This window comes from Motacilla alba, chromosome 3, assembly GCF_015832195.1.
Source record: "Motacilla alba alba isolate MOTALB_02 chromosome 3, Motacilla_alba_V1.0_pri, whole genome shotgun sequence".
In the NCBI taxonomy this organism is placed as follows: Eukaryota; Metazoa; Chordata; class Aves; order Passeriformes; family Motacillidae; genus Motacilla; species Motacilla alba.
This window is the reverse complement of record NC_052018.1, coordinates 100,077,940-100,090,919: the sequence shown is the minus strand read 5'-3', so window position 1 is coordinate 100,090,919 and position 12,980 is coordinate 100,077,940. Positions and strand designations below refer to the sequence as shown.

Below are 12,980 nucleotides of genomic sequence, written 5' to 3'. Positions count from 1 at the left end.
AGCGAGGGGCAGGTGCTCAGGTGTGACTGCACGGTGTCTGCTTCTCCCACAGGTGTGTGGGGGAGATAAGCCTTACATCGCCCCGTCGGACCTCGAGCAGAAGCACCAGGATTTCCGAGAGAGCGCCATCCGGCAGTTCCGCTCCGTCAAGAAGATGGGAGGGGAGGAGTTCTGCCGGCGCTACCAGGAGCAACTCGAAGTGGAAATCGAAGAGATCTATGCAAACTTTGTGAAGCACAACGATGGCAAAAACATCTTTTATGCTGCTCGTACCCCTGCCACTCTATTCGCAGTCATGTTTGCCATGTACATAATCTCAGGACTGACTGGGTTCCTTGGCATGAACTCCATAGCTGCCCTGTGTAATCTCGTGCTGGGGATGGCTCTTATATCGTTTTGTACTTGGGCATACGTTAAGTACTCTGGGGAATTCAGAGAAGTTGGAACAGCCATTGATCAGATCGCTGAAGCTATATGGGAACAGGTTGGTATCTGTTTTTATTGCAAAATCTTGCTGTCTTGAGCAGACATATCCAACAGTTTCTGTTCAATGCTGAGAGGGGAAAGCTGGTCTAGACCTCACAGAGAATGCTAGTGCTGCCAAAGGGAAAATCTGCTCAGTAATGTGACTGCTCTCTTCAGGAACAGATGCTGCACACAAGGAACGTTAAATAAGCTTAGGATATTATCAAAGAACTGATACTTGAGGTGCAGAAGGTTACTTAGATAGGAAAGGGGACTCTTCAAAACTCTCTTTCCTTATTGAGAGCAAGGAAATAATTAGTCCTTGGAGAGAAGGGGCTGAGTGATGGCTTTCAGCAGCTGCTCCCAGAGAGTGCACAGCAGGTTTCATCCATCGGGGAGACTTGTGCTGTCTGTGACAGCTTCAGTGGGTGCAGCTGCTGTTTGCAAGGAGTACTCAACAAATTTCAGAAAGAAAGAATGTAAGGAGAACAGAGCTGAAGGAGAAAACTTTCTGCATAGAGATTTTGCTGCCTGAACTCAGTTGACACAGCTGTCCCAGTAAGGTCAATGTAGAGAATTCCTGACCAGTAGGTTTTGGAGCATTCTGACTAGCTCTGTCCAGTGCCAGCAGGAGTGAAGCACTTTCCTGCTGTAGTTACTGGAAATAAAGTGTGCACTGAGCTTGTCTAGGGTGACATTAAAGCATGTCCTGTGAGGCATGAGCAGATAACTTAACTGGAGCCTTCTGCACAGATGCTTGCTTCCACAGCTGGAAAATTCCTGTGTTCAAGGCTGATCCTAGGCACTGGTACACTAGGCCTATCTGAGCAACCTGCTGAGGGTCCCAGGCAGGTTTTGAGTTACACTGGAGCAGAAAAAGTGGGTTCTTAAAAATAGGGAAATGAGCATCAGTAAATAAATTGGTAGCTAAATCTTGAGTAAGCACCACTCACTAGTGATTAAAATTGAGGCTCTCCAGTACTACTGGAGCTGCTGCTGCAGGATACCCCAAGCACAGGAGGCTTGGTTTGGTTGCTGCCTTCCCTGGGAGGGGGAGAGCTTGGCTTATGCTGGCAGGAGCTTGGGGGCTGGAGGAAGGTGGTCTCCAAAAGACCTCAGCAGTGTTGCTGTTAGAGCTGCACATCACCAGTAATATGCAAAGCACTGCAGGTCCTGTCTGAGTCACTCTGATTAAATGCTCATTCTTGCTGTTGATCTTTCTGAATCTCTGCCTTTCTTTTCCTTCCTTGCTTCAGAGGAATCCCAGGAAGGTGAGAAGTTACTGGCAATCAGGTTTTTTTTGTTTTTCTGAACTTGATTGAGTTTCTGCTGTGTTGTGAGAGCCGTTTTTCCTAACAGCTGAATTCGTGTTTTAGGTGTTTTCCAAACTCTTTGAAGTCCTTAGACGCCGAACGGTTCGTCGTGCTCTTACATCAGTGCCGCGACAGCGACTCTCATCCAACAATAACAAGAAGAAAAACTAGCCAGTATTTTTAACTTTCTTTCTGTATCTGAAGTGTTCACACTTACACATATAGGACAATAAGCTGGACCGTCTGGGCCGGTCTGCATAAATGCTGTAACCATACCAGACTGATGCTGCATATGGGGTATGGAATTGCACATCCATCTTCTAGGAACTGTAAAGTGGTTTGAATTCAGTGAAATACTGCTGTGTAGGAGGGGTATCACTTGTGTCCATAGCATGTGACTGCTTTAACCTCATTACTCTAGCAGCAAAATTCATTTCTCTTTCAGTTCATGCCACTTTGTGTCAGACTTCATCATTCTAAGTTTTTTCATGATTTCAAGTCTCATCTCTTTATATGATTTTATATCTTATTTTCCTTGGTTACCTCATTTTCTTGTTTCTTTTGCACATTTCTCATTCCACAGGTGTTGAAGCCCATGAGTGATAATTTGATGGAGGATCATATGAGGCAGTCTGTAAAAAACTCTATCAAAGCAGGCCTGACCGAGCAGGTGGCTCACCATGCCAGACTAAAGACAGACTGACAGTTCGTCTCCTCTTCAACTCTGCCCTCTCATCCTAGACATGCTTGCTGTACCATGAGAACTCAATAATAAAAAAAATGAATAAAAATAAACCAAAGTTTACAATCAACTGTAGAAGTAGTTTAGTGTGATTGGCTTCACAGATTGCTGCCATCACCGGGGAAGAGTTACATTTGTCAGTGCTCAGCTTCTCAGACAAACTGGTGCCATGGAGCCCGCTGGGGTGGGAGGGAGCGGCTCAGTTTTGCGTAGTCCTGGTGCCCCGTGTTTGGGAGAGGGAGGGGGAGCTTCCCCGGCGTTGTGAGTCCTTGCAGGCACTGGCTTACAGGGGGAACCTATCCCCTGCTGCAGCTGACTTCAGGGAAGTGTCGTGATCAGCCCCACGCCAGCTGTGCTCTCACCCGATGTCCCCAGCTCAGCACCACCTCGCCAGCTCCCGCGAGTGTTTCTGTGCACGGCCAGTGGAGCCATCGGAGCAGCCTCTCCATTGCAACGCGTCTCTTGCTTTCTTGCCTTTTACCAGTGTTACACAGATGCATGTGCTGGTTCCTCACGCAGAACTGGGGTGTCAGGGAGGCAGTGGCTCAGCACAGAGGCTGTCTTGCCTTGAACTCGCAGACCTGGGCCCGAGGGAGGTGCATATCGGAACTGAGCTGTCTTTTTCTGCAGTTTAGCCTTCATGTATATAATATTGCCATTAATTCTACTGGGGAAGAAATTCCATCCAAAAATGTTGCCTACAGCTACCAAGCAATGAGTTAGGATTGTCTGTACAGTGTGTTTAGTTTTTATTTTTTAAGAAATCACAGATAGGGCATGTATATGAAATATAAATATATAAATACGATTTTGTATCAAAGTTTTGTAGTTTATGGCAAAACCTGGTTCTGTGGTAGCTAAGTGCAGTTCCTGTAAAGGAATGTTTGTGGCTCATGTAAATGTGTGAATGCATCAACAATTTGAAGTTTTTTGATATATTTGTGATATTTACCTGCCTTGAGCACTGCAATCTCTCACCCCCTTGGAGAAATCAATGGGAATGTTTGTTGTGAAACTCTTGTCTTCTGTTGCATTTTAAAGTTATTTCCTGTAATTTATTTTCAGTACATGATTAAAATCAGTTGTGTATATATGAAATGAAATCCGTGCTTATTTTTAAAAAATGTTCAAGTATTGTATTCTACTACATAAACTATGTCAAATACTTATCCTGACAATTATATGAACAGATTCGTTCTATTGTACTTCATAGCTTTCTATTGAAGCCGATGTTCCTCTCATGCTTGTCTCTGGAAGGTGACCTCTGTCCAGCTCATACCCCCTCCCTGTATAGGAAAACCTCCTGCTGTTCTTAAGCACGCTTTTGACTTGTGGAGTTGCTCGTCAGATTCTGCCCTCCAACAATTGTATCACTCTGAAATCTTGTTACTGGCTTTACTTTCATTCTTGGCTAAATCAGTATCAACTGTGTGGAGTGTAAAGGCAGCTAACACTTAACTGCTGTAGTTTCAGCTGGAAATGGCTGTGTGCAATAGCTGGGTTTTTTGCATTCCTAAATGGTAACAATTTTCATCAACATTTGAGCTTTAACATCTCCCCTCTCTTGAGTGAGGGAAATCATCGGTCTAGGACTAAAGCAATTGCACTGTGACTTTTGCACTGCAAAGAACTGCTGGGGAGTGGTGGTTACCTGCCCTCTGCAGGTGAGGGCTCAGCTCCAGGGCAATGATGCTAAAGAGGAGGTAGGAATGTCGCATTTTATGATATCTCAACCTGTACAGATTAAATACTGTTATTCAAACAAGCCCGTGCTTTGGTGATTAATCTCTTACTAACCAAATGAGTCTGGCGGGGCCGCGCCTGCCCTTGCTGCTTGTGGTCTCCAGGAAGGTGCAGGTCAGATTTGAGGCTGTGTCTTGCAGAGATGGCAAAAGCAGAACTCTTCCCAGCAAGTGGACAAGGAGTTGGGAGGCTTTATCCGGACTCTTCTTCAGGGTTTGTGGGGGCAGAGTTCCTGAGCACTGTGCCACGAGGTTGCAGCATAAATACAAAATCCCCTTGAGCTCGTGGGAGGGATTGAAGGTAGGGAAGGGGAGGGGTCAAGATGACTTTTAATCAGGTCTGGGAAGGCTGGTGCTGTCCTTGCTTGGCCGTGTTGACTGTTAACCCCATCTCGCCCTTCCCTGGAAGAGGGGACTCCGTTCTGTGGGCACAGAGGTCAAAGTGCCAGGGACTGGAATGGGACCTGAGTCCCAGGGGCTGCACGTTTGGAGTGGCAGCAGCCTGGAGTGAGGTTGTGTCACTTGAACAGCGAGCTGGATTTAACCAGCAAGTAGGGTAAGGGGCCTGGGAGCCAGGTGGGGGAGCAGTTCTAGGTCTGGGCTGGACACACCTGTTTTTGCACGAGGGACAAGGCCTGGGCTGAATTGGAGGGTGTGGGGTTCCAATTTCATGTGTGATTCCCTGTGTGGGGGCAAGAGAGGCTCTGCAGGGGCCACTTGAGGACAGACTTGTGTCTCATGGCTGGCTACTGAGGGCAGGCACAGTGGGGATGTGCAAGGGCGGGCTGAACCAGCAGCTGCAGTGCAGCTGTGGCCATGTCTGTCTGCTGGTTACTGGAGCAGACTGGTGATCACGAGGCTGGATACTGGATCAGCTGAGCCTTCTTGCCCAGTTCCTGGAGGGCTCCAGAGCCTATATATTGTCCCCAACAGCCCTTCATGGTGACCAGGGCCAGGGGCAGGGTGAGGCTGTTGGTGCTGTTGTGCCAGTGCTGAACACTGACCTGGACGGATGGCGTGAGCACATTCCGTGCATGTGCCCAGTAGGAATGCTGGCTCAGCCTTGCTGCTGGTGGCACGTGCGGGCATGAAGCTGTAGTGGCCTCACCTCCATGGGCACCCCCTTACAATCAGTATTCCTAGTAGAACAAGCTTAGCACTTCTCAACTTCCATGTACTGGTAAGAACATTGGGTTGGTGCACAGAGCGGGTTCCTCAGGGAACTGAGGAGTTTCACAGGGCTTTAAAGGAGGCAACAGCTGCTTTCCCTGCCCGTGGCTATTCCACTACTACTCAGGAAAGGAGTTCTGAGAGCTGATCCAATTCTGTGCAAACTGTGGTGTACTCAGGCCTTGCTTGCCCTGTCCTCCCTGAGCATGCAAAAAGCCGAAGCTAGCAGGAAAAGCATGGAGCAGAAGATGGTAACTGCCCTGTGGCCAACTCCTGCCTCACAAAGGGACACGGCAGAGCAAGGTAGGAAAGCTACATGGAAGACCCTACAGCTGGCAAAGTACAGCATCATGCCAGAGCCATAGGAGCAGAGGTGACAGGGCAGATGTAACGAGGTACAGCAGCAGAAGGAGGTGGAGAAGGTGACAAGACAGGATACTTGCTCCTTCTGTTCTGGAATGTGTGCCCAAGTTCCTTGGGATAGGAAATCCCCATCTGGAGCAGTATGTGTGGTGATTTCTGGCTCCAGAAAGACATAACCAGCAGGAAATTTCTGGCTGTCTCGTAACTTAATTTTCCTACAGCAGACTAGGGCCAGGCCACAGATTTTTCCTGTAGATGTCTGATCCTTGAAGGTTAAGTTAAGGAAACTAAAAGTACATCAGGTGGCGTGGCACAACAATAACAAAAGGGTAGAGAACAGGAAGCCCTGTGTTCTATGAACCCAGATATGGGGAGTGTCCAGTGTTTTGTTTCATTATGCCAAGTACGGCAGTATCTCAAAACTCCCTGCCTGTTACTATGCTGGGTTAAAGTAATCAAGCACAGGTTATGGTAAAACTTCCTTTTTTAATTGAAAAACATGGGTGGGAGTACAGACAATATTTACACAAGTTCTCAAGTGCAGCTCAACTCAAGAACATATGACCAAAAATACGATAAGACGATGTGGGTCTAAAAGAGAATTATGGAGGGTACCAAATGGTACAACTTCCTGCTGACCACGGACCTTCAGATCAGATCAGCAACTGAAACGAGAGAAAATGAAACAATTAAAAGTATGAACTCAGTGTGTGGAGAGCCCCAGCCCAGCGGGACAGCACAAGGCTGCTGCCCCGGGCTCTCCCCAGAAGATGGGTCAGGCAGCACGCACCGTTCATGGGCATCTCGTCGATCTGGGTGGAATAGTACTGCTCGATGTCCCGCAGGATACGGATGTCGTCGTTCTTCACAAAGTTGATGGCGACGCCTTTCCGGCCGTACCTGCCCGAGCGGCCGATTCTGCAGAGGCACGAGGGAAGAAGGAATGGAGCCGCTGTGGGAAGACTTCCCCCAGCCCCAGTGGCCTGTGGGAAGCCTCAGCCTACCTGTGTATGTAGAGTTCTCTGTTGTTGGGCAGGTCGTAGTTAATGATCAGCGACACCTGAGGCACATCCAGGCCTCGAGCCCAAACGTCTGTGGAAATAAGAACTCGACTGCAAAGAGAAGGGCACAGTTAGGGCTTTTGTGGGAACCCCCAGTCTCCAGCACAGAGCATCCCCTGCTATTCCAGGCTCCCCCCAGCCACAGCACACCAGCAGCATCCACACTTCCGCTGCACGGAAAGCTGTCCCTTGCACCATCACCAAACTTCAGCCAAGAAAGGACCAACACAGCTTGGATCTTCCAGAAGGAATAATGTTTCCAAGTGTTTAAAATACTGAGGATGGAGCACAAACATTTTTTTCCTTGAATTTTAAATGTAGCAACTTCCAACATCTTCAGCAAAACAGAACAGACTAATTCCACACCCACAGGTATGAGTATCCCTCCTTGGAAAATGGCAAGCTCTCAACCCTTCCACACCACAGGAGACAGATGGAAATTAGAGTTCTCCTTAATCTGAGCTGAACAAAGCCTTGAGACAGAGGCACTAGGGTTTCCCCGCCCTGAGGCGGCACTGATGGAAGCACCGCTATCTGGGGCGTTTACCTTGCACCAGATCTGAACTCTTTCATGATGGACTCTCTCTCCTTTTGGGGCATGTCCCCGTGCATGGAGGAAACGGTGAAGTTGGCTTCCCTCATCTTCTCTGTGAGCCAGTCGACCTGTGAACACAGCCTGCCTTAGCTCTTTGCTCAGACAGCCAAACACAGCAGCTGAGCTCCGGAATGTTTGCCGAGATGAGCTGGTATGGACTGAGACACTTCCACAAGCATTCTGAGACTAAGGGAAGCAAATAATCCTTACAAAGCATCAGCTGTATGATACAGGGCTCCACAAGCCCTGAAAGGAAAGGAATTAAGAGTATTTATTCAGGAAGTGTGGGTTTGCTCCAGGAATTATAAGCAGCTAGATTGAGCACATACTTATCTAAAAAGGCAATGCCTGAAAGCTGTATCAGGTCTGCCTCTGTTGCTTTAAGTTAGGCACATCCCAAAGGTTTAACCTATGGTCCTACTGAACTATTTCCATATGGGGGAGCAACCAGACCTCTTAAGAACTAATCTAGCATTGTTTGAGTCACCCTCGGGAAGCACCATGCCCCTCTGATGGCCCCTGTACCTTTCTCTTGGTGTTACAAAAGATGACAGCCTGGGTGATGGTCAGCGTGTCATAGAGATCACACAAGGTATCAAACTTCCACTCTTCCCTCTCCACAGCCACGAAAAACTGCTTGATTCCTTCGAGGGTCAACTCATCACTGCAGGGAAGAACACCACAAGCAGTTAGAAGGGCTGGGAGTGCTTCACCAGAGACCACCCCTCTGCCCCATGCGCTGTGGGTTGCTGGGTCCAGATGGAATCCAAGTTGTTCTAGAAAGTCCTGAAAAACCTCAGCTTTAAGAAGGGCCCTGAATGCGACCTGTTCAGAAGGGACCGGCACTGCTCTGCACCAGCCAGACAGCTGCAAAGGTGAATATTTCTGTTCTCTTCATTTTCACATTCCAGCTCCTTGACAAGAGAGACTGAAAAAATCTCAAGAAGCTCGAATGTACTACATGGGGCACTGTAAAAACTCAGGCAAGAGGGGGACTCCTCCCAAGTCCCAGTGCACAAGGACCCGTGACAGATGGGTCACCAGATGGGTACACCAGATGTAAACTGTGCCTCCAAGAACACCCAGGATCAGTCGGATAAAGGGGGTTTTTGCCTGCTGTGTAATAGGAAATTTTAACAGGAAGCCTAAAAAAATCCTCTAGGGGAGCCCAGGAATTGGTTAAGTGTGAAGGATAGATTTCCATGAGGAGAGACTGCTATCCATGGGGAGAATGAGGGGACAGCCAGGCTGAGCAGCTGCACACAGAACTGGACAAGGATAAAGTCAGGGAGATAAGTCAGCCCTGCTGGAAAACAGGACATGAGCACATCTGCAGACACTCAGGAACGATGAGAAAGAACATGAGAGATTCCCTGTACATTTAAATCAGTTGAACTGCCCAGGGCTGCGCCAACTCAGAGTCCCTGTTCTCTCCAAGGAAACTCACTGACCGTTTCACCAGGATGCGGATGGGGTCTGTCATGAATTTGTTGGTCATTTCCAAGATTTCATGCGGCAAAGTGGCGCTGATCAGAACCACCTGTGTGGCCGGAGGCAGGTATCTGTACACATCATAAATCTGCTCCTTGAAGCCTGCAGTGCGAGTCAAGCCACACAGAACAGTTAGCACATCCTTCTCCCCAATACCCTCCTCTTTCACAATCGGATCTGGAATTCAGTACTGGGTCTATACTATAGGATGAACATAAATGTGTGAATCAGTAACATCAGACAAGTCTTGCTGTGCAGCTTAACCTACTACAGCCTGTAACTAACTGTAACAGTCTAACTTTCTAAACTTTAACTTTTTAGAAGTGGGCCTGCCAGCTGGGACACCCTACAATCTCAAAGAAGCAAGGAGAAAGCAAGTATGAGGGAGACAAATGTTTTACCTTTATTGAGCATTTCATCTGCTTCATCCAAAACCAGCATTTTGATGGCACGAGTTCTTAGACTTCTGCGACGAATCATATCTGTAAGATTTCACTTTGTGAGATGAGAATGCTCTGAAAGCAAGTGAGCCCTACAGCTGTCAGGGAATTTTGGTGGAGGAGGGACAGATGTGAGACATACAAAATGCCAGGTGAACTTTATGTCAACAGAATCCACAAATCCTGTTTGAGAGTCAGCCTAGTTTGACAGATGCTAATTGTTGGTGTTTTTTTTTTTTTTCCCCACTTGTGGGGACCAGTTCATGTTCTCCCAGAGACAGGAGCTTGTGTAAGAGCTGTGTGTTTCTCAGACTCCCAGAAGATGGGAGCCTGAAGGCCAACACTACCCCTGTGGTAACTGCCACGAGCAGTAAATGTAAACTCTTCATGCAGTGGAACCACAAGGTACCAGCTGCAAGTGCACCTGATTTAACAAAGATGGAGCAAACACCAGGTCACAGAAACTAATTTTGGCATTCATGTAGGCCTGGCTCCCATTCCCTTGAAGATTCAGGAACTGCAATACTTTCTCCTTTTTCCAAAGCTACCACATAAAGAGTCACCTCAACAATGGAAAGCAAAGCCTAAACAGAGAAAATGAAAACACCATCACCACTGATTCCCCCCTAGTCTTTCCCAGGCGCAACAGCAGTAAGTTGTTACCTTGTTACATTTGACCTTAATGCTACAGACCGGTGTTACAATAAACGCCCGCATTTCCTTACCGAACACGCGCCCTGGAGTGCCAGCCACCACGTGCTGCCCGTAATCCAGTTTGCGGATATCTTCACCCACGTTGGTGCCCCCGATGCAGGCGTGGCACTGCACATTCATGTAGTCTCCCAGGGCCAGAAGCCCCTGTGTGGGCACAAAGGAATGGATTCATTTCCCAGCTCTCCCCAGGCTGCCCTTGTCAGGAGATGCTCTCTGCGCAGCCGTGCTGTGCGTTATTTAACGAGATGTCAGCACAAGGAGTTAGAAGGATTTTTTTAATGTCCGTTGCCCAAACCTCCACAACAGCAGGCCTTAAAACACTGGGAACTCGTTTCCTCAGGGATCACAACTGCTTTAGACAGGCTGGCCTTAAAAACTCAGTTAGGGCTGTGCAAAACTTCAGATTGCTGAAGCAACGAATACAGTGCGGAGGAGCAAAGGGCCCTGTATCAGGTCATACTTTCGCTATTTCCCTCAGGAATGGAAAGAAAAAGTGGAAGCTGTGCTCTGAGCTCTCTAGAGAAACACCAGAGCACTGGCCCAGGCCCTGCCAGTGTTTTCCAGACCAGGACTGAAATGCTCCTACCTTCTGGATCTGCACAGCCAGCTCCCGAGTCGGTGCCAGGATCAAGGCTTGGGTCTCGCGAACCTGTTAAAGCACGGAATCACATGGAAGTTAACCACAGGCCAGAGCCAGGCACGCAGGAGGCGATGGATCTCACAGAATCAAAGCTGTGAAATGCCACAGCTGAAGGATTTAGCACAGAATTTTGTGTTTAAAAAAAAAAAAAGGCCTGTACATTTCTTGCTAAATAGAACCAAACTGCAAGTCCTTCAGTTCTGTGTGCTTGGTTCAGACAACACCTTGCATTGCTCAAGGACTCCAGGACAAAGCTTTGAAGGGTCACCTCTAAAAGTACTACGAGAACTTTACAGAAACAAATCAAAAGCTGTCCTTTCCACTGCTCAGAACATGCAGCCTTAATGGTTATGTCCCCAGACAGTGACAGATGAGTAACAATCCCAGCCCACTGAAAACCACCCTTTATTCAACTGCACCTGCACATCCAAGTTATACCCCAAACTGTTGGATGGACACTCAGGATGCCCCTGAGCAGAACAAGAGCAAACAGCTGCCAGTCAAAAACCTAGGTTTGATTCTGTGCAACATGTGGCACTTGTTCAGATAGGCTGACGATGCTATTGGGACTGTCTGAAGACAATTCTGCTTGCTGAGATTAACCTAGCCCTAACAGGTGAAAGAGGTCAGCTGTGAAAGACTACTTTGTCATTACAAGACATCATCGGAACTTATTTTGCCAGACTGGCTTCAAGAGTTAAATTGTTACAGAGTCAGGTGAAGCTCTCAGTCAGAATTCTGTCTGAGGTTCACTGCCCATAATTACAAGATTTCAAAGTAAAACCTCATTTAATCACTCTCAAAGAACACACTTCCATGATGAAGACCACTGTAAAAGTTATTTTTAGGATGTGCTGCTGTGAGATTACCTGTATATCCAGGCATTGTAGAACAGATATGGAGAATGTTGCTGTCTTCCCTGTTCCCGACTGTGACCTGAGAAACAGATGTTTGGTGAGGACAGATGTTTGGTGTTTTGTGCCTGGACAACAGCACAGGCAATTTCAACACATTCCACCCCTCTGCTCTCTCTCACCCCCCACTGCAAAGAACTCAACAGTGCCAACAAAGGCTTGTTATGATCAGAGCATGATCTGCTCTCAAGCAGCTTTGAGACTTGCAGTATCAGGGACAGAACACTCCAGGGTCCCCAGCTCTGACACCTTTATTTCTTATCAGACCAGCATTTTAACTTTCTGCCATCTGCCACACGTACACTTTTTTCCAAGTAAATGACAGATAAACCAATACAATTTGCAAGGCCAGTAACTTGCACTAGTGACCAAGAAAGGATTTTTTCAGTGGAATGCATATCTTTCTTTGTCTCTAAGACAAATTTTTTATAGTAACTAAACCTAATAAGCGTTGGCATTAACTGGCAGAGGATCACAACTAGTTAGGCAACTTCACTGTTTGCTTGTCAACCATAAAACCACAGATTAGTTTGAACTGGAAGGAATTAAACAACATCCAGCTCCATCCCCCACCCTGCCATGGGAAGGGACACCTCCCACTAGACCAGGTTGCCCAGAGCCCCATCCAGCCTGGCCTTGAGCACTTCCAGGGATGGGACATCCACAGCTGCTCTGGACAACGTGTCCCCGTATCCCACCAATTCCCCGCACCCTGCCAGGCACCAGCCCAGGCCCACGCGTGGCCGATCCCGCTTCCAGCCTCAAGGCAGGGAATACGCCCGACATGCCCCGGCCCACCCGCGGCCGCACTCACTGGGCGATCACGTCCCTGCCCTTGATGATCTGCTTGATGGCTCGCTGCTGGATGGCCGACGGCTTCTCGAACCCTGCGGGGGCCAAGGGACACCGTCAGGCCAGGCCCCGCCGCCGGCCGCGCGGCGCAGGCGCGACCGGGCGCACATCCGGGCCCGGCCGCGGCCCACGGTCCCCTCGGTGCCCTCAGCCCGCCCCCCTGGCCCCGCGGCCCCTGCCCCGCGGCCCTTCCCCCTCCGGCCCCGCCGCCCACCGTAGGCGTAGATGCCGCGCAGCAGGTCCTCCCGCAGGCCCATGGTGTCGAAGGTGGGCGTCACGTCCACCTCCTCGCTCGTCTCGAACTCCACCTTGGTCATGTCCTCCTCCTTCATGAGGCGCTTCCGCGCCGAGCCGCCCGCGGACCCCGCCGACCCCGCCATGGCCGCGCCGCCGCCGCCGCCGCCGCACAACGCCCGCCGCGCGCGCCCCGCTCCGCTGCTGCGCCTGCGCGGGGGCCGGGCGGGAGCGGCGCGCGCCT

At 49.1% G+C, this 12,980-nt stretch overlaps 2 protein-coding genes across 7 annotated transcripts in view; one reads left to right on the top strand and one right to left on the bottom strand.

The window, feature by feature from the left end:
- The window catches only part of ATL2 (atlastin GTPase 2), a 40,796-nt gene extending 36,511 nt beyond the window's left edge, over window positions 1-4,285 (top strand). For 2 of the 6 annotated variants that reach the window (XM_038131752.1, XM_038131758.1), the window contains exons 12-14: window positions 53-484; window positions 1,722-1,736; window positions 1,842-4,285. In XM_038131752.1, the coding sequence (XP_037987680.1) occupies window positions 53-484; window positions 1,722-1,736; window positions 1,842-1,949 (555 nt within the window). In that variant the 3' untranslated portion in view covers window positions 1,950-4,285. The remainder of the gene's footprint in view (window positions 1-52; window positions 485-1,721; window positions 1,737-1,841) is intronic. The other 4 variants (XM_038131753.1, XM_038131756.1, XM_038131755.1 and 1 more) reach the window with 4 other exon arrangements.
- Window positions 4,286-6,261: 1,976 nt separating this feature from the next.
- EIF4A3 (eukaryotic translation initiation factor 4A3) lies at window positions 6,262-12,963 on the bottom strand. The gene is made up of 12 exons (XM_038133874.1): window positions 12,717-12,963; window positions 12,465-12,537; window positions 11,606-11,672; window positions 10,683-10,745; window positions 10,108-10,240; window positions 9,344-9,424; window positions 8,903-9,044; window positions 7,977-8,115; window positions 7,404-7,519; window positions 6,800-6,907; window positions 6,586-6,713; window positions 6,262-6,460 (listed from the first exon to the last, which is right to left on the bottom strand). The coding sequence occupies exons 1-12, from the start codon at window positions 12,880-12,882 to the stop codon at window positions 6,444-6,446; spliced, it is 1,233 nt and encodes a 410-aa protein (XP_037989802.1). The 5' UTR covers window positions 12,883-12,963; the 3' UTR covers window positions 6,262-6,443.
- Window positions 12,964-12,980: the final 17 nt, after the last annotated feature.

What these genes read in the sequence shown, in the direction of transcription:
- EIF4A3 (XM_038133874.1), bottom strand. Translation starts at nt 12,882, where the DNA reads ATGGCGGGGTCGGCGGGGTCCGCGGGCGGCTCGGCGCGGAAGCGCCTC. An exon ending in TGGCTGTGCAGATCCAGAAG is followed by an intron (nt 10,241 to 10,682) that starts GTAGGAGCATTT and finishes GTGCCCACACAG; the next exon opens with GGGCTTCTGGCCCTGGGAGA. An exon ending in ATCCGCATCCTGGTGAAACG is followed by an intron (nt 8,116 to 8,902) that starts GTCAGTGAGTTT and finishes TCTTCCCTGCAG; the next exon opens with TGATGAGTTGACCCTCGAAG.